This window comes from Falco rusticolus, chromosome 1 (genome assembly GCF_015220075.1).
Source record: "Falco rusticolus isolate bFalRus1 chromosome 1, bFalRus1.pri, whole genome shotgun sequence".
Taxonomy (NCBI): Eukaryota; Metazoa; Chordata; class Aves; order Falconiformes; family Falconidae; genus Falco; species Falco rusticolus.
This window is the reverse complement of record NC_051187.1, coordinates 79,202,134-79,223,091: the sequence shown is the minus strand read 5'-3', so window position 1 is coordinate 79,223,091 and position 20,958 is coordinate 79,202,134. Positions and strand designations below refer to the sequence as shown.

The following is a 20,958-nucleotide window of genomic DNA, read 5'->3' as shown; positions in this document are numbered from 1 at the left end:
ATCTGACATAGCTTAAAAAGTGTACATCTACCAGCCATCATTTGGTTCACGTCCCTAGTTTTTATCCAAGGAGCTTTTAACTTTTTCAGTTTCGAGCAGTATTGCCTACATAACCGGCTGTTGGAGCGATGTGGGGGGGACCAACAGCTCTGCAGCAGGGGCTGTTTTTAAGCTCAGGCCAACAGCCTTGGTCCCTGCCTGAGCAGCACTGTAGGGGTGCCTGTTGCACCCAGCCACGCACCTTGCTGATCCTGACCCTGCCTCACTCACCCCAGCTTGCCTCACCAACACCTGACTGTTGGCTGACCCTGGTTCTTGCCAGGGGAGCTGCTCAGTGCTTCTGTTTTGGGCTGTGCGGGACTGTGGCTTTCATGGGTGAGGATGCTGCCCCTGTCAGCCTCGCTGTCCCCCTTGGTTCCCGGTCATCTTCCCCGGTGCAGCCAGCCTGCCCTTGCTGACACCCACAGCGCTGGGTTAGCAGGCCACCTCCTGTTAGCGGACTGGGATGAATGAGCCAGAGACCTTTAAAGCTCCTTGATGCTGGAACGTCTCTACACATAGTAAGAACAGGACTATATTAAAACCCTGAATTCAGAGCTTGTCCTACAGCCCTGTGGTGCTGAGGCTGGGGTATTTTTTGTTTTGTTAAGGTATCAAAAATAATGGAAGTGCTGCTCTGTATCCTTCGGAATTCTGTGATTATAACCTGAGGCACATAGCACGTGCCCTGGCACATGGTTTTCGGCATATAACTCCTTCCTTCAGCACACTCTTCCTTAATAGAAGGCTGCTAACGAGGCTACTGGAAGAGGAAAAACATTAGCAGAGTCATGTGCATATAGTTTGACCGTTAAGCAAGTAAGCCCCTCATATGCTTTTAAAGATGTAGTCATTTTATCCACAAAAGACACCCAGGAGCGTGTTAACAGAGAAGCAGACTGGGTAGTGGGAGAACAGGGTGCACAGGAGCCAACCAACTTCATAGTGGAATAAATCCACAAATTTTTACAAGGAGCTTGCTTATCTTAGTATCTGAATTGGTGCTAATAGCACAGAATAACAGAAATGATCTTATGGCATTTGCTCTATTTTATTTTCCCCAATAAAAGCTTAGATTATTTTGCTTGCTGTTGCTTTTCTGTGTGTTGCACCGTTTTTGGGAGAAGTGAAAGTTGAAAATTTGCCATATCCTTGAAAATTATTAACCTATATATACTGAGAGGATCAGCAACATTTATCACTGTAATTTTTCTAGTGTTTCCATTTAAAATTCTAAAAGCTGATGTCAAACATTAATAAACTTATGTCAGGAGGTCAGAATATATGCAGTGACATCCTGCTGTGTGCGTATCCTTCCATAAATAATGCCAGGCTCCCTTAGCACACCCCTGTAAAGCACGTGTCTGCTTTGGTGCGCTCAATTTTCATGTTAATCTGTGAGTCACATTAATATTTAGTTGAGTATCTCTTCTTGTATCGTGCTGATTTACATACAACAGTCAGGCTATTTAGTGTCTATTTAGTGAACCAGGTACATTGTTTCCTAGATGCTTACTGGGAAATTAAGGAACCATACAGCTGTAGGATGTGGCATTTGATTTCTTCCAGTTTGCATTGTTCTGAACTTTGTTTTCAGTTGTATTTGTGTAACAAAGCCCAGCGAGCATTTATGTCTGTGTGTCAATTAAGAAAAAGCTGAAGTTGTAACATGGCACTTTGAGCACTGAGAGTTCAGTGCTCAAGTGTGTCACGTTTCTTGTTCCGGAGGTCCCTAGTTTAGTTCTTGATGTGTGAGCCAGGAAAGTGGCTGCCACAGCTGTACGCATGACTTGCTGATATTTTCTCGCCACTGAGGAAGTCAGACTGAACCTGGACTTAACCATGTTGGTGCAACTGTGGGAAAATTTCAGAGAACTTCTTGTTATGGGTAAGGACAGAGTCTGAAACTGAGACCTGAGACTTAGTCATAGACTCTTGAAAATTTATAGGACACTGTTTGTATGCCTTTCCCGTTTGTATGACACTGCAAACCAGGAGAAGTGATTCCCTGCGGTATGCATGACTTGCAGTTACATGATTGCTTTACTGCACGAGGTGGCTGGTGATTTAAAAATAGCTCTGCTTACTCAGTGCAGCTGATTGCAGAAAAATACTGTACTGCTTGGTGGTAAAGCTGGAACACCTAGTGCTTCTCTCCCATAACCAACAGCAAACAGAAAGCAAGATTAAAAAAAAAAAAAAAGGAGATAACTTACAGTTAATTTTCAGCATTTTGTTTTTTCTTACCCCTTTCTGTGGTATCAGTTATTTCTTACAGAGCATGGAGGTCCAGCTGTTTCTTATTCCTGTGCCATTTGCCAGGGTGATGCCAGCAGTCCTGTGTTTCTGTAACTTGGGATCTTTGTGAGAACAGGTTGTTCGTTTGTATTCCCTTTGATCTGTCCATCTCAGATGTCTTTCATAGGTGCTAATGTGCCCACTGGGGTCATTGCAAGGTACAGAAGATCCCATTGCCTCAGTGTGTCATTTCCATGTAAATACAGATTTTCCCTGAAAGTTATTTACAAGGCTTTTAAAAGAAAAAACCTTCTCATATAAACATTCCCAAGTAAAAACTTCGTTTACATGGTATTATAAAAAGTTGCATAGAAATAGAAATCATATTACAACCATAGGAGCTGGTTATATGGTGTTAGTTCACACTGTGTGCATGTGTAGACACACACACAGTCTTTGCAAATGTAGTACAAACCTGATACGACATACTGGAGAAATCTTGATGATAAAGTGCATCAATCTGTACATTCAGTGGAGTCCCTCATTCTGCTGAGAGTACTATGGAATTTTTTAGTTACTCTGGAGCCATAGATACTCAGTTATTGAGCTCAGGCTGTCAGGTTTATTTTGTGTGTATCACAACTCAATCTAAGACAATATATTTCAATCTGCCAATAATTATCGAGTCTTGTTTGAAACAGTTTTCATACCAAAAAGTTATGGATTGTACCCATTTACTTCAGAAATCCTGGGAGTCACTGCACTGAAGAGAAACTGAAACTGAACGCTGAAATAATACTTTTTTATCAATTTTTACTCAAGTAGTACCCAGAAGTTCACTAAGAGGCCAGGGCTCCAGAGGCTCTTTACGTGTTACTCGAGCACCATAGATCAAGGTTCTAACTCCACGTAGCTGGAAGCCAAGATAAAAAGATCACATTATGATCAGATCCAAGATCACTTTCTGGTTATGTTTCTCTGGTATGTTTTGTAAGGCAAAACAAACAAACTAAAACTCCCACCCAAAAAAACACAAACCAAGAAGGACAGGAAGATTACTCTAGGGGTTAGCAGGAAAAAAAACAGTGAAAAATCTTCAAAGTAGATTAGTCACAAGAAAGCAAGCCTGTGGGAGGTTTATTTATGTCCAGTCAATAGGATTTTAGTATTTACAGGAGTACTTTCGTAGTAGTTTCTTGGTAAAATTCTCAGTGGGCTTCAAGAAATGAAACCAGCAAATTCTGGTAATCTGTAGACTTTTATTGACCTGATGTCCTTCTCAAAACATAAGTTATTTCCATCTTTATTGTGTCTTAATACAGCTGTATGAAAGCTGTAATACAAAGAGGTCCAAATCATACTTTACAGTAAGATTTGTAAACGTTTCCCCATTACCAATTGTTCCTTTTCTCTGTCTCACTTTTGTACTTTTTATGATCTAAACAGGGGACTCTGACATGTTTGGTTTTCAGTAAAGTAAAAGGAAGTACACACAGTCTTTACCAAGTTTGTCACCCCAGGCTAATAAATTGACTTGCCTCATCTTTGTACAAACCACACTCTCCCAAGAATTTTCTAATTCAGTACAAAAAAGAAGGAAAATCCCTATAGCCTGATTAATAAATGTGTTCAGTAGAGCCCTTTATAAAATGTTGAATAAAACAAAACATCCATCATAATTGGTCCAATTACCAGGAAACTGCTGCGGATTTCATTTAACATTTTTTGAACATTAATATTTACTCAAATTATTGATTTACATCTAAGAAAATTATAGAATGTTTATCTGGCTCAGTAGAAATACACTGCAAATTGTTATTACTTAGCAGTAATAATGTTACCTAGCACACTTCATCTGCTTTTCAAATAGTTTGCAGAAGTAAGTAAGTATTTTTTCCCTTTCAGTGATAGGAAGCTTTGAATAAAGAGGAATTGAGGGACACTTAACAAAATATAAGCAGAGAAAAGCAGATTTATTAAAATGTAAAGGGCCCCAAATAGAGAAATCTAATCTTTATATAAATTGGGGGGTGTGGGGGGTGTGGGTGTGTGTGTCAGAAAGAACATTGTGAGTCAAAATGAAATCTGTTCTAATAGCTATTAATTGTAAAAACACACAGTTCTGTTTTCATAAACAAATTCTAACAACATCACTCATTTTTCCATACTATTTCCGCGTGTTTTTCTCTAGAAAGAAGATAAAGGTGAATCAAAAATGCAACGCAAATAAATGCTTTCACATCAATAGGAGAACGTGCTTTCACAAGTTTCATCTGTGTCATCATTTTCCCATAATGTATGTTACATTATACATGCTGCTTCTCGGTTTCCTTCTTTACTACCCGTAAAAGCTACCGTGTTTTTAGTAATGCTATTTACTGTAGCCAAGGTAGGAAAAAACTCCAACTTTTGTTCTAGAGAAAGGGGCAAATTCGGTACCAGAGATTCAGTTCTTCCTCTCACAGATTTCTTCTTGTGTCATTTCAAATAAGCCTGACCTCGGCTTCAAAACCAGCTAACTTAAACTTACCATGGGAAGGCCATTGAAACTGAATTTATCATTTGTCTGAGTTCATACTGGCAGCCTGAATCTGATGTCCTTTCCCACAATTGCTCAGGTTTCTGTTTCTGTCCTGAACTCTTTCATTTTTAGCTCTCAGTCACTTCCCTTCTATTATTATGATAGTACCGAATGTGTTGATATATATTCAGACTTAATATTGTTTTATTTTAAAAAGAATGAGAAAAAAAAAGTCCATCTGACTGCTGAGAAGTCAGATAGATTATGGAAGAAGCTGAGAAGTGATATTGCTAAAAAAAAACAACCTCAGCTGCTGTTCATCAGTTTCAGTAAAATACTGAACTTGGTTTGATGGAGTGGTACATCAACATTGCCAGCTGGTGGCCATCTTCAGTTCTAAATGGTATCTGTGAGATTTTTAATAAAGTATCTTTTAAAATAATAGATTGACACTGAAGAGGTCAATCAGATCTTTTCTGTATTTTTACCAGTTTTCTTGCTTCCTTGTTTGGTGTTGTGGAAGTGGATGGTAGCAGAGGGAAACTGTGGAATTTGTGACTTTTCTACTCCGTTTTCACAGCATTTTTCTGTTCTTCAGGGTTGGAAACCTTGATATGCTATATCACACATTTCCTTCCCAGTCTGTAGAGGAGTTCTGGTCTTTGTCCAGGTTGTGTGGTTTTGAGGTTCAGTGGCTCCCCAACATCCCCAACAGGAACACAGCTATTTTGTATCTTCTGCTCAAAAATAATTTCATCTCATGACCCTTACATGCGCAAGGGTTCCTGTATGGTTCAAAGTGATTGATTCTGTGAGACATCCTCAAATGCCAATACCACCACCTCATTAATGTAACTCAGTAAGTGAAAAGCAGGAAGTGCTTTAAAAATAAACTGGTAAAATGTCTAGTGGTGGGAGAAAGGATAAACTACTGAGCAGTTAAGCCCTTCTTTTGCTTGTTAGTGGCCAAATGCTATGTGCAGGCTGGTTAGGCTTTCCTTGTATTACACTCGCACAATTTGATCCTGCCAGGAGAATCACATCACTTAGCCAACACTCTCTTTCAACTGGTACCAATGTTCCAGCAATCATACGGTCGAGACCTATAAAGTGCTGCATTTGGCTCTGTTGAAGGGCTTGTGGATCCATCACCCCTGATAGCAGACAAACTTTCTGGATAATTTTTCTTCTGCCCGTGGGGCTGGGAGCATCAGTGGTTTCTGCTGGCACCTTTGCAGTCAGCCTGCCGTGCTCAGTCATGGCTTAACTGCACTGTGCCTCAGTAGGACATCCAGGACAGCCTGCCAGGCTTCATGCCTGTCACAGACAGGGGTTCCTGCATATATGCCAGGTGTGCTATATGCATATATGCTAACTGTGACCATTAGCTCATGACCGCATAGCGGGCATGTGTGTCTGGACACGTACGGTTGTGTGTGTTTCGAATTTTGCTTCATTTGGTTTTCCCACATATTCATCAGAACGGTAATAGTAAAGACATTATCATTTTTCCTGGCTTACAGAGCTCTTGTTATCATCATCATCCACCTTTTGTGTGTGCTGCAGTGTGGTTCTCTGGGGGCTGCCTTTGACACCTAACATGGAGCGTTGATCCTCATGAGGTAACTCCACCCAGTTAGTGGAGTGGCTCAGCTGGAGCACTCACACGCTGAAGTTTTCTTTTGGTTCAAATGCACATTTGTGGTCCAGATCTACAGTGTGTACAAGATTCATCTTCATGAAACCATAGCTGTGGTGATACAGTCTTTAAAATTAGTAACTCTGCTTGCCTATGGAAGGCAGTGGTGGATTCAGGTTTAATGTTTGGGTTTATTAATCATTAGAATAATTTTGTGATGCCCAACTCTGCACTGTGACATTTCATTGTCTTTCTGTCATTTTTCCCCGCCAGGTGGGCGCTTCCGCTTATGCTGGGTTTTCCTGGGAAGGATTTGTTGTGAAGTGCATGGGAAGTTTCAGGTACCGTTTTATGTAGATGTAATGTAACATGCACTGTATGTCCGTATGTCACAGCAGTCATCAGTGTCATTTCTAGCTGTGATTGCACTGACCTGAAACTGCTTGTAAAAGTACCATATGATCAGGGGTGAGTGTGGTGTCACTGTCAATGTAATTTTCTCTGGTGTCATTAGTTGTGAGCTTCTAGTTCATATAATCACTCTGTGCTTATTTCCTCAAGAGCTCTGCAAATGGTAAGTCTGATGTGATTGTCAGAAAAATTAGGTAGCTGGAGTGCAAGAATTTGGATTAAAATTGCTTTGCATGATGGTAAGATTAAATTAATTTTATTTTTTAACTTATTGAAAAAATGAAAATGGAAGTTTTTTAATTAAAAGCAGAATAGTTAATGTAAAATTAAAAAGTAAGTTTGAAGTGTCCACAGAAATTTCAGTGCAGGTTCACTAGCCCACTTCAAAAATGCCACCTTTCATGACTTTGGGATATTTTATGGTCCCTCAGGCTACTCGAATCCCTGTGCTTTGAGTCACATACACCAAGTATTCATACGTTCTAGTTTTTTTATGTATTTACCGCATATGTATTTCTTCTTAGGTTAGATAGTTTGAACTTTGAAATTCACTGATTTGACATCAAATTAATCCTCTGGCTTTTTCCATCCCCTTCCATTCCTTTGATTCTTCACCGTCTTATCTGTTTTATCAGCTGAATCTTACCTTACCTCGTACAGTCTTGGGGCACAATGGAAATTGGATCTGTGACTCCTCTTCAAGCCTTTGCCCTGTTGTAAAACAACATAAACCCAATTATATTAATTAATGTAAAGAATTTATCTAATCATTATCTTTGCTGAATAAATATTGTTTCTCCTGTTCAACATCTTTCCTCTTTACAGTCCAGTGGGGATTTTGCCTGTTGAATAAATCTACAGAACATGACTCATGAAATTACAGACAGGCTTCAATTTCTGTATTATTGGCCCATTTGAAATCAGTTTGTGCTACTCACAAGCATAAAATGAATGTTTTCTTTAAGTAAAGGTTTTTGCAAGAAGATGAGGACTTGGTGTTTGTGCTGATATTGTTTAGACAGATGAAATTATGTTTCAGTTAACTCTGAATAAAGAAAAGGCTGAATAAAAGCAGAGGAGGAATTTAAATTAGTAGTTAAGCCATTGCTATTCAGCATTGAATGTACTTCTACAGAAAAATGTTTTCTAGATTTTCTTTGCTACTTAAACTGCCCATATATTAAATTAGTACCTGCAGAGTTCTCTAGAATAACCATATTTTGGATAACAAGTTCTTCATTGTTTTCCCACACTTGTGCAGAAAGTTACTGGGGAAGAATGCCAAGTTTGTGAACTAGAAGTCACCATGTAAACACACCCCTAATCTTATATGTGTAAATGTACTTATATATATACACACACAACACAGTAGTGATATGAACACATGCTCCTCCTATTCTTACATTCCAGTACGATATTTTGGGAAAAAGTAATAATTCTAGTATTTGGAAAAATAGAAAGCATGTGAAAATCAACACAGAAAAAATGGCAGGTCCAGTATTTCCCATGCTTCTAATCTAATCTGTTCTACTTGTTATCAGAAGCCTTATTTCATAAATAGCCAATGATCTTTTCTTTCCTTCTCTTTGCCAGAGTCCCACACTCTCCCGGGACCTGACTGCAATATAAATAAAAAATATATGATAACATAGTAATACATGAATACCACTTGCTTATCTGTGTCGGAAAGGGCAGCTGGGCAGGTCTCTGGCTTCAGCCCAGCTGCGGCTGGAGGGGAAGGGAGCTCACACAGCAGGTCCTGTGCCAGTGAGGTCCCATCAAACCTCCTGTTTATTGTGACCTTGCCTAAGACCGTAACTGACCATTCTGTCCCCTGGCTTGCCGTCTTCTTTCTGCTGGGGGCTGGAGTTGCTACAATTTTGCTGTTTCTTAGGGGGCGGTTGTAGTGTCAAAATGCAGGAGTGAGACCCACAGACCAACCTGATCTGGAGGCATCTTCTGGGGAAGGAAGGAGGGAGGGAGGGAAGGAAGGAGAGAGGGAAGGAGGGAGGAAGGAAGGGAGGGAGGGAGGGAGGAGAGAAGGAAGGAAGGAAGGAAGGAAGAAAGACCCATGGAGGTTTCCCCACAGCAGAGCGTGGCAGGGCAGGAGGAAGGGAAGCAAGAGGTGCACCTGCAGCCTCATGTTTCATGTGCTGTGGGCTGAGACACAGCACTGGGCTTCACCTGAGGTGCGTGCAGCTGCTGGAGTGTTTTGATTCAGGATGCAACCCTGTTCCCACAGGCCCCCCCTGCCACTCCACCACCCAGTCATGCCTCGTCGGCAAGTCAGAAGTTAACAACTGCATTGTGTCTGTTCATGGTGGTTGCAAAGAAAGCAAAATATGATTCATGGCATTTACCTAGCTCTTACAAAGCACAGCTGCTCCTTCCCAGCTGTGTATCACGTTGAAGCAGCAAAGGCCTTTAACAGTGGGATATTACTTGCCTCTTCCCTTCCAAGAAAATATATCAATATGCTTCCAACTAGCATATTCACAGTGCTTTGCATAAACATTGCAAGAGATGCTGGGGAGAGCTAGAGACATGCATCTGAGGGCTAAAAGACAAACTGAACAGGGGTTTGTTATTTTTTGTATACAAAGAGCATACTAGAGAAGGAGGGGATAGCTGCGTTCCTACGGCTTCCCCCTGTGAAAGCACTGTTTCTCCATAGGACCTCATTTAGTCCATTTTGCAATGCAAGGACTTAAAGGTGCTGCCCATATTTGCCTGACTGTTCTGGCAGATTAATACTAAATTAGAAAAACAGGAGTTCTCAGGAAGCCAAGGCGCTGCAGTGAACCGCTGCCCTGGTACCCGAAGCCTTCATGGCACTCTGGTGATGCGCTGGGGCAGGCGGCAGAGCATGGGAGGGTGCACTGGGCTCTGCGGCCCCTGTTGTGGGAGGGGAATAAAGCATATAAAAGCAGAAAATCATTAAACAAGCATGTATCGCTCACTTTCTGTGCTTCTTTAGTCTTTATCCCTGTAAAAAAACCTTCTTTTGTAATAAGCTTTTTTATTACTGTCATTAATTTACTAGCTGTTTGGAAGGGATATCTTTTTTGCTTTTATGAAAGCCTGCACTGTAATGCCTAAATATTTATAATATTCTTGCTGAAATAATAACTAACAAAACAGTAATGGCTTCAATGTTAAGAATGGTTTCCTTCGTGATGGCTGATACAGGGGAGATAGAAGAGATCAGCTAAGTTTGAAATCCCCACTCTCCTCTTGCCTCCATTAGGGATGCTTTGCAAATACAGCTTTACCCGCACACTGGTCACAGTCCAGGTGGAAGCAACTAACAGTCATAAAAGGAGGCAAAAATGCTTTTGTTAATACAATGTTATTTGCAGCTCTGAAATAAATTTTAGCACCTTTACCACTGGTTTAGGTGGTGCTTTTATACCCCTATACCTACATGAGCCCTGGGGCTGATTTCTGCGTCAGTATGAATCGCAGGCCCTTGTTTAGACAAAGTTTAAAATGTTGCTCTGTTTGGACCACAGTAACTACCACAAGGTTTGTATCAGTACACCGCATTCTGTTCTGAGAGTGCAGATTTGCAACGTGGCTGTATGTGCACACAGTCACCCGGGATGGAGACCAGCTCCCACCACCGCAGCATACGTGCAGCAAATGCCTGTACTTCAGCCTGCCTTGTACCACGAACGTGGCATGTGAGCGCTCTCCAGCCACAGTGCCTCAGCCCACAGCTGCTTTCAGCTTCTCTGCAGTGAGGTTATTGTAGCCTTTTTGTTTTTTTATTGCTTATTTGTGGGGTTTTTGTATGATGAAGGAATAGTCTCGTTTTCACTGGATTTTCCTGTGGCATCCTGAGTTTCTGACTTTAAGTTGCATGTAACCATGGACAGCTGTGGTCCCCAGGTAGACAGCCGCACTATGTGTTCTCTCTGAGAGAGGAGCTCAATCCCTGCTCCTGCATGGACAGAGATCGTGCTTATTGGCAGCGGAGCCCTCAGGATAAGGCACTCAGTTACTTGTAAGTCTCTATTGTTGCTGCTGAGGAATGATGACCTGCTATGATACTGTACTGATGAATGGTGCTGATGAGCTGCTAAATGAGGCAGAGCCAGATATTTTGGCAACAGTAGGCCATGCAGCACCAGGAGTTTCTGTCCCACCAATTTGTGTGCCACCCAAAAGCTGCTCATGTCTTTTGTCCTAGACCAAGAGGAAATGTGACTGCCTTTAGAGGCCCTATTGATATTGACAAGTATTGGAAAGCCCTCGGTTCTTACATTTTCACTGCAGATTACCTACAGGGCAGAAAAGCTGGTGAAAAGATGTTTCATGTTTCACTCTGCTAAGAAGAGTTCCTTGTCCATAGAGCTTTGAAATCTTCCTTGAGATGCTGATCACAGTCAAAGACTCACACCTGAGATTCAAGAGTTTTTTGTTGCCTCTTTCAGTCTCCAGAATATTTACTTTTACATTATCATTAAGCCAACTCACAGCAAAAAATTTTCAGTTCCTTGTGAGTCATAATCATCAGTACAATGCTTCCCACCCTGAATGTGAAAGAGTCATCACCACAAACCTTGCACTTATGGTGTTCACTTCTTAGGACGCAGTGGCTCTTTACCCTTGTCTTGGTGATTGACTGGTGAGAAATCACCACCCCAAGCATACGGTTCCTGACATGTCATTCTATGTGTCTTTGGCTGTGGTTATACTGAAATATCATACTGCCCTAGTTCAAAAGTTCACAAGCGTATGTGGGCCTGATGTTAGCCAATGCTTGCAGTAATCATTTGCTAATGCTGTAAAATCCTGGGATTAATCTCAGCATCTGCTAATGTGACTCTACATGTCAGATTTGCAAAAAAAACCCCAACATGCTGTGCTTATTCCAGTTACATGACATAGCAAGTTTCACCTTGCCTTTGGTAATGCACATCTCTTCCTAGATCTGCTTGAAGGATGTCTTTTCTTTCACCAGTCCTACCCAGGGTGACAGTAAGTTAATGGAGCCTGGAGTTTCTGTGAACAATCCCAGGTCACAGGATGCACAGACACAGTGGAGCTCTAGACCATGAAAAGCAGGGCTGTACATTTTTCACTGCATTAGAAGATAACATGTACAGGTGCAGATAGACTGTATCAGCCAGATTAATTACATGGTAGATAAAAAAAGGCTAGTACAGAACTTCTGTCTGTCTATGAAGAAACTGTTGATCTTTGGATCGTATATTCAGAATTATAACTGTCTGACAGCAATTTATCTCACAGCTGTCTTGAATGTGTTGGCTCAAAATTCATTTGAGACTTATATTAAAATTATACAATCTAATATATATTACTATGTATTATGTATTAGGATTTTACAAGTTTTTATAAAATTTTACAAATGTAATGTTATATAATGTAGTTATATACACAACTATATATATTGATATAAAATGAGAAAACAAATTACGAAAGGGCAGATATTTGTCACAGTCTTACAGAAGACAGTAATGTATTAGAGTAGTCCATTTATTAAATACTTTATATAGAATAAAAGAGAACAGAAATTTCACATTATCATGTGATCAGAGGTGTAACTGAATTTAGATCAGTGTGAATCTTTCCCAATGCATGTAGTAACTAAAACCCTCGCTGCTCATAGAACAGAACATTCAGTGATGCTGCTTCAAATCTTGTAGTGCAGTAAGTATAGGATGTGCTTTGTTGCCAGGCAAAATCAGAAATATATCTCCCACACTTACCATATCTCAATAGAGTGAGCAACTCTGTGAAGTCCCTTGCCCATTTCCTTCTGCTTTGTCACTCCTGAGTAAACGTCCCAGTTCTTGACGTTCATACATCTGTATAAATATAAAACTATCTATAATGGCAATGATATTTGCTGTTAAACTTCTTTCATCATAGGAACTCAGAAACTTCCTAGTCATCAGCAGATTAAAGGCTGCAATCGTAAGTGTGAGGCAGGTGTGGCTTGATTTACATATGCCTTTTGCGTTTTGTTAAACAGACCAGTGACAGAACCAGAAGGAAAATTCAGGCGTCAAGAGTAATTTTAAACTATCTTCAAAAATAATCCAATGTACATAATATATAAACATAAAGTAATTCAGCAACTTGACCCTGAAGGTAGGAACTCTGATCTCTTAATTATAACATGGACCATTTTGTTTATGTCACTTAAAGTTTCCATATCTCATTTTCCTGGTTTGTCAAGTAGAGAAAATAATAATTACCCTCTTCGTAGGGTTGTTAATCCTTTTCAAGGACTTCTAAACACTATAAAAAGAAAAATACCTGTGATAGCATTCCTAGTAATTACACAGTTTGGCTGTCTGCAGTCTGGAGGACTTGACTTAGTTACCAGGGGCTGTAATAACAAGGGCTTCAGACACATCTTGATGAGATGTTATTACTCAGGACACGTCTGTAGCTTGTTGCTGTGTTATGAGAACTGCTGCCTTCACCACTGACAGTTGCACAACTTCCTTCTGGCTTCTAAAGTTTTATTTCCAAAGAATTCCTTTCTTCTGGTAACTGGTATGATTCCTCAGGCAGCGGGTCCTTTTTTATTTTAATGTTAGTGACATGATAGAAGCAGTCAGACCACATCTTCCTTTTTTCCTTCCAGAGCTTTTATATAGAAGGTCTTCTTCGAATTTAACAGTGTGGATGCTTGTTGGAAGCAACTGAAAAGGAGGAAGAGCCATTCATTGCTCAGTTCTTCCAAAAGGAAAGAAGGAAAAAAGAAGGAAGCAGATGGGAGCTAAGGCCAGTCCTGCTCTGGCCAGGACAAAGAGCAAATAGGACAACAACTGAGGGGTATAGGGAAGATACCACATTGATTTGGTAAGAGTTTTATTCCCTACATCAAAAGACATCAAAGATTGGTCCCCTCAAAAAAAGGAGAAAAATCACTTGTTTCTCTTAGTTCATCCCTCTCAGACACTCATACACAATGTATACTGATCCAAATAGAGCTCGCGATAGACATGTTTTCAATTACAGACTAGCATTTGCATTTATTGAAAGCAGTAAAGGTGAAGAAAAACTATAGACAAAGATGGGAATACGGGAGCTTGTTAGGTAAAGCAAGGCTTGAGCTCCTCTTCCATACTCTGAGAGAAGAAAATTGAGTTGTCATGTTAAACTCAGAAGGGCTTTATCCTGAGCATGAACATGCCCAGCTGATGCGTTGAGTAATGTAATACAATGTAATTGTTTAATTTAATCTAATTATCAGTCACCAGTCTACAGGTGTTACTCAATCATCAATTTGCTATTTACTGGTTCAGCAAACAAAGCTGATTTTTTTATTAGCTAAACTGATAAATGGTGGTTTTGCTGAATGAGGTGTTCTCACCCTTTTGGGACCTTGAGAAGTACCCCTGTGGTCCCCCAGCTCCTTGGTGGGATGTGCAGGACGAGGCTGGGAAGGAAAGAGGGCCCTGAACTGGATGCAGAGGAATGGGGACCAGGCCTGAAGGGCTGGGAAGCAGCTGAGTGAGAAGAACAAAAGGATGGTGGAAGTATTATCCATGGAAATCGGGTGCAGGGGGAAAGGAGAAGGGAATTATGTGTGATACGGCTAAGAGGGAGACAAGAGGATTTCTAAGGCTAGGAGGGAATGAACAGCCCTAACCCAGCCTGCTGCTTCCAGTGCTGCCAACGTCGCACACCCAGCACAGCGAGAGCAGGGGCTGCGCCCTCCCTGCGCCCTCCCTGCGCCCTCCCTGCGCCCTCCCTGCGCCGCCCGCAGGTGGTGCAATTGCCTCGGAAAACGCGTCTCGGGTCGGCTGTGCAGTTTTCCAAGGCCGGTGGCTGGCCCGGCAGCTTTCCCCGGTAACCGCGGGCTGGCTGGCAGGACGGGTGAGAGGGCTACCCTCACCCGTGTTCCGTTCCCAGTGCTCCCTAACCTCCTGCGATAGGGGTGGTAAAGCCCCAGTTCGCAGCACCGAGAACTAAGCCTTCATTCCTAGAGATGGTGATGCAATTGCTGGTGTTTTCCTTAATCTCACCCATGTTTTAATTAATGATTTCAGACCTTGCAGCTAGACTTAATAATCAGTGCAGGTGCCCCATCTTGTAGATAATGATCAAGTCAATTCTGCCGCAGGGATGCAAGTACAATCTGTGCTCAGATTCATGCAATATGTTACACAAGCAGCAGAAAGAGGCAAAAATAGCTGATGAAAAAAATAATCCATGTTACAGAATGTTCTTTTCAAACCTTCTAATCCCTTTGTTTTAATGTGCTACTATATGAAATAAAGTCAGTAGATAAATTTATTTCATTGCTTTGGCATTTTATAGCTCCTTCTGCAGAATACCAGCACCTTTTGGACCTCTTACTATGTTCCACCACATATAGCTAGCTCCACGGCCAAAATTTCAACAGCTGTAGCCTTGCAGTAAAATTAAATTATAAGCATGTATGTTATTAATGATTACGGCGGAGTTGTCTTTTGGTAGCTGAGCTGTTTGGATATCTTGTGAGACATTGCTAAACATTCCGGAGTAAAAGCTTCCTCCCTGACACTTTGAAGTCCATGGGACTTTTGATGTTGACCTCATTAACGGTAGGATGGAGCCTTAATGTTGCCTATGTATGGTACAAGGCTGACCTCTTACTGAATCACTTTGGCTACGAGTGAGTCAATCAGCCATTTGATGCGTCATCTCTCTCTCTTTCTAGAGTAATTCAAGTAAATGTCATTCCAGGCACAAGCCAAGGAAATTCCTGAGATAGAACAGCAACAAGTTCATGGAGTGCAGTTAATGATCTTTATTTTTCATGTCCCTTTGTACCAATCTTCTCCTATAAGCATTACTTGCTGTGAAAATGTATTCCCTAATGCTTGTAAAAAAGACTAGAATTTGTGGTGTTGAAGAAATGCAAGTGTTTATTGACATGAGAATGTGTGGTTTACAAATCTTGTAAAATGTGGTGGAAAAATACCGTGTGGAGTTCAACAAAGTGAAACAATTCCTCCAGCCCCAAGAGTTGCCTGTTCTTGCAATGCAAGGCTCTGAGGCACATCACAGAGGACCTGTGGGGCAGCACTGCACTCTTGTATGTCTCAAGAGCTGCAATGTGATGGGAGATGCTCTGCTAAGTATCATCCATTCGTTTTTTCAGGATGGCAGGTCCTTCCTGAGCTGGAGGTCTCAGGGATGAGTTGGGGACTTAGTCTCCCCATCAGGTGGACGTGGCAGCAGAGGCACCTTTGAGGTCTGAAGATTTCAGTTCGTGGACAGATTACAAGGGCGCCTAGTTGTTGGACTGTGTAAGCTGCTCTCACAGCAGAAGAGATGGTGGAATTGTTCTGAGTCATAGTCATTAATAGAACAGACTTTGCTTATAATTTAGCTGTGATTGCTTTGGTAATGTTGTAAATTTGCATGATTAGTCCATTATTACTCATATGAGAAACATAGTTAATGTGCAGCAATCTTCTCTAGCATGTAGTTTGAAAGCAGGATAGAGAAATAGCATAGAAAAGAGTTTCTTTGATGTTCATATGGCACTGGCTCCCTAGGACAGAAGGATCTATAAAAACTGAATCTTCTCACCTATATTGGTCTCCTGATATAACTGGAAAATTGCAGTTCTGTTCTTGTCTGATACCCTGGGAAATAATATATTTTACTTTATGGGATAAACAGATTCAAAATCTCAGAGATGGCTTGCAAGTTTACTACGTGTGATCTTTGGACTCGCTTTTGTTTGTCCCTGATATTCTAGATGGCATTGGCCTTATTTACCTATATATCTATATATCTGGTGTACTCTTACTGTATTAATTACCTTTTCCAGTGTAACTGTTTCGAGGCGTACACCAGCTGTTTTCAGTCACTGGTTAACAGACATTCATGGTTATTCACATTTTGGTAGCCTTTCATCCATGACTTCATGTATTCAAGTAGCTAGTGCAGTGAAACAGTCAACTCAGCTAAGCGTTTTTATTTCCTTTTTAAGGATAAGAATATTACAGTGTTATATAGGCCAAGAATATCAGAAATGGCTTGAGATTTTGGGGCAAATAGCTGAGTTTGCTGGTGTCCAACATAAGCCGCCTAAAGAGACCTGGTTTCCAAAGCAGGTGAGATACGTGCTTTCTGAAAGTCAGGTGTTTCTAAAGGGTCTCTAACTAGACATCTGAAAAACTGAGCCACTGAACCTACTTCTGGAAATCCTGACCTTTGTCTGGAGTCACGTTACAAGTTAAAGGCAGGGAAAAATGAGTAACTAACTCTTGCTTTGAACTGGCCTGTGATGCTTCCTTTGGCTACTCATTAGATTTCTCAGTGGCTTTTGTCTAGACTATCATTTTTGCATCTTCTAATTGCTTACCAAGATACATTGTCATCTTCCTGCTGGTTTGCCATTAACATTCCTTTTCTATGTTGCCTCCCCCCAGGAGCAGACAAGTCAATAAGCTGGCACGATAATGCTGTTGCACCAATTACCTATTTATTTTCTTGTATTTCCTCTCTTTATCCTACTGCTGTTTTTTATGTTATGATTGCACAGGAACTCTTTGGCACAGAAATCATTATTTTTGATTCTACAGCATCTAGAATAATGTCATCTAAGTTTATAGGTGAGGTTCTCTGGGGTTCACTACGCTAATACTATTACTAGTACTACTAATAATACAGAGTTACAGGGTTTGCTTGTCATACATGTTGATTTTTCAATTTTAATTCAGCTCAGTGCATTGTGAAACAGAGTTCAAGAACCTTATGCTTGAACATAGTAGGGTGGATTTGCTGCTGAAAGTTACTTCCAATTTTCTGAGTCAGAACTATCAAATCTGTGTATTAGGTAGGACTCAAGCAACTTTACTTACTCCAGGGGACAAAATTCAGCAATTTTTCCCTATACTAAATTTCTATTGCTTTTTGCCTGGGAATGTTCTCACGTGTCAGAATTACAAGAGCATTTTCTGTATGAGGTTATGGAGCCACCTCTGTAAGGTTTATAGTAAAGAATTTTCCACGGACTGCATGCAATTCTCATCCTTACAGTAGTCTGGAAGGATGAAGAAGGTGTCTATATCTAAAACATATTTCATCACAGTAACTCAACATACAAAATACGTTTTTTCCCACTGATACATGTAGTATTTATGTAATTATCCATTTGCTTTGCTTTGTAACAAATAGAAAATAAAAATTCCTAATATACTCCCAACCGCCCCAATTTCTGGGCCCAGCTGGAAAGCCACCTCTCTCTCCCTCCCTACATTTTTTCACAACTATTGCCCATGCTCGATGCTGTGCTTTGCAGACCCTGCACTTCCTTAAAGTCTGGTTTGATATCCAACACATTCTGTAGGTTTTTTTAATTATTTAATGAAAGTCCCGAGTGAGCAAATCATAGTCATAAACCCCCCAGGAGTTCAGTTTTATTACATATTTTTCTCAGTTTGAGCAGAATTATATAGCACACATTAATTAGTCCTTACATCAACTACTTTCAAGAGTAGGGACAATGAATGTGGTATTGGCCTCCCAACAAAGCAGTGAAATTAAATCATACTTAAATTGGACATAGTAGCTTCTGGTCTTGTTCTTATAGGTGTTACTGATGAAGCACATTCATGTGAATGACTGAAGTGCCTGTTTGATCGTTTTGCATAGAAAATAACTTCGGAAAGGATTGTGACCAAGAGTGCTTATGACTTCAGGAGTGCATTGACCCAGGCCAGTGGGTTAGGTGACGCACACCAACCTACTAGTGCCGGGCACTGAAGCGTCTCGTCAGCATATGTGCTGATGTCACTATGGTGTAAGAATGTGCAATAGCCTCTGTTATTTCCACTGAGTCCTCATTCAGGTCCAAATTCAGCGCAGAAAAAATGAACTTGTCTTATTTTAAGCACGCAAGTAGTCTCAATGGTTTATTTTTACTTTTGATTTTCTTCCCGTTGAGCTTGAGTGATTGGTTGCTAACCTTGACATCTGGATTCTTTTTTTTTTTATGTCCTTTACATGTTTCCTGGAACAATTTTGTCAGGTTTTTTTTTTTTGGTTTTTTTTTTAATATCAGAATACCTGCACAAAAGCATGTAGGTGGGGTTTTAAAATTCTTTTCGTACGTGCTATTTTTCCCCATAAGATGAGAGTATGTACTTTTGTCAGTATTTCTTCCAATACTCCTCTTGCAAACAGTTTTAATATATCCGGCTTAATACTGATGTATTTCTTTGCAGGCACTCTTGTGCTTCTGTCTTGACGATATCTGAATTAATCTGAATTCACCAATTAAAATTAATTATCTTCGTAACACTCTTGTGAATTCAGGTAGTGTTTTTATCTTCAACCTTACAGCTAAACTCTCTAATCTGGAAATATTAAGTGTCAGATGACCATCATTTTGGTTTAACAATTCGGATAATTTTAAAGTACTTTTTTAGCATAAGTCAGCACAGTGTTTTGCATGCTCAAATTCTCTATTTTCTTTAATTGAGATGTTTTTATTTCTCCTTTCTGGAATAATTTTCCTCATTCACTGGACATTTTACAATTTTTTCAGCATCTAAGTAAGGTAGGGACCCTACTAATTATACCATCATTAACTACCCAGCCCTGGCACGTTTCTTCTCATACTAAGGAGAATATTCACCCAATGCATTCAATAACACAAGCAAATCCACTATGCTGTCATGCAGTTAAAGGCTGGGTTGTAATGTACTTGCATGCATGCACTTAATGAATTTAATCAATTAAGTTTAATTTACGTTTCCCAGGTTTTGAGGCCTGGACTTCATAACCTTTGTGTTTTTCTAAGTAATTCAAAATATAATATTGTCATTATTAAAAAGAAGTATTCTGTCACTTAGATTTTATTCCTAGGTTGTCTCACCGTGATGTTTGTTTATTTAAGTGAGTATACCAAATACCACAGAAGCCTTTAATGTTCATGGCCAGAAACACATAGACCCATGACTTCTGGCCTTGCTGCCTGATTTTGGAAGAAGAGATACTCCAGCAGCTGTAGTCTCTTCAGCCTGTTGGAATCTAATGACCTCTTCCAGTCCAGATCTGAAATCATTGATGTGGCCCATGTTGATGCAAGCCAGATTTCTGCTGGAAACAGCCACAAACCGAAGTCCTTGGTCTTTGCTGCCCAAAACCGTAATTTTAACACCAATCCTAAACTAGCTTACCAACAACTTTCGGATACCAGGCCATGTCTGTTCTATCAGCCCTTCTTAACACTGGGATCTGGGAATGGCAGGAACCAGTAAGGTTAAATTTAGGACTAACTTAAATTGGGTTTTGGATTACAAGGGTGGTTCAGGTACTTCAGGATGGGACAAAAGCATATTCTGAAGTTAAATTTCCCACCCAGACTGACAACCTGAACCAGATTTGGGTCTGGGAATGGCTGAGGGTGGTTGGGTCTGCTGGAAGAGAGTTGGGCTTGAGGTTTGGGTGATGGAAGAGGACACAGGCAAGCAAGGTCAATGAGTTTTATTTAGTTCTGGATCTGGCAAGGGTTGCAAGGTTTGATCATGGTTGTAGCCTCTTTCTTTTTTATGAGGCTGCAAGGGCCCACTGTGTTAAAGTTAAGGAAGGATTTCCACTGATGTTGGATTCATGCTTCTCTTGGTACCAACCCTAAATTTAGCAAAGCCTTCTTCTCAGTCCAGTACTGGTCTTTCTTCATCAGACTCTGGTGGCCTAAACTTTTTCCTAACAAAAATCTTAGCATTAATCTTAAGGTATAAGCTTCTATAAGATGAAGACCTAAAATTATATAGGCATGTCACATTAGCACAAGCTCCAACATTACCTTAGTAAAGCCTTCTACATCCACCCTTTACCCTACATTAACCTGAACCTTAAACCCTTGTCTTATCCTAACTGTGACTCTTGCCAGCCCAACTGTTGATATAGTTAAATGGCTGAAATAATGATCTTAAACTAAGAAGCATTATGCGGAGCCAGCACAATTACAGCAGATTTTGTTTGCTCACATGGAGCAGCTACATTCAGTAATACTGCTTCAAGGCTCAGCTAGATAAATCAATGCATTTACATCAGTACCTTGTTCCTGAGGAGCTGAGCTCCCTCTGAACGTGTGGGGGCACAAGGACATAGGGCTAGC

General features: G+C 40.6%; 1 protein-coding gene across 5 annotated transcripts in view; it reads left to right on the top strand.

The window, feature by feature from the left end:
• The window catches only part of SH3BP2 (SH3 domain binding protein 2), a 93,909-nt gene that overhangs the window by 11,967 nt on the left and 60,984 nt on the right, over positions 1–20,958 (top strand). For 3 of the 5 annotated variants that reach the window (XM_037386227.1, XM_037386236.1, XM_037386221.1), the window contains exons 3-4: positions 6,322–6,420; positions 6,711–6,778. In XM_037386227.1, coding sequence (XP_037242124.1) covers positions 6,765–6,778 — 14 coding nt within the window. In that variant the 5' untranslated portion in view covers positions 6,322–6,420; positions 6,711–6,764. Of the gene's footprint in view, positions 1–4,488; positions 4,574–6,321; positions 6,421–6,710; positions 6,779–20,958 lie in introns of those variants that run through there. The other 2 variants (XM_037386243.1, XM_037386251.1) reach the window with 2 other exon arrangements.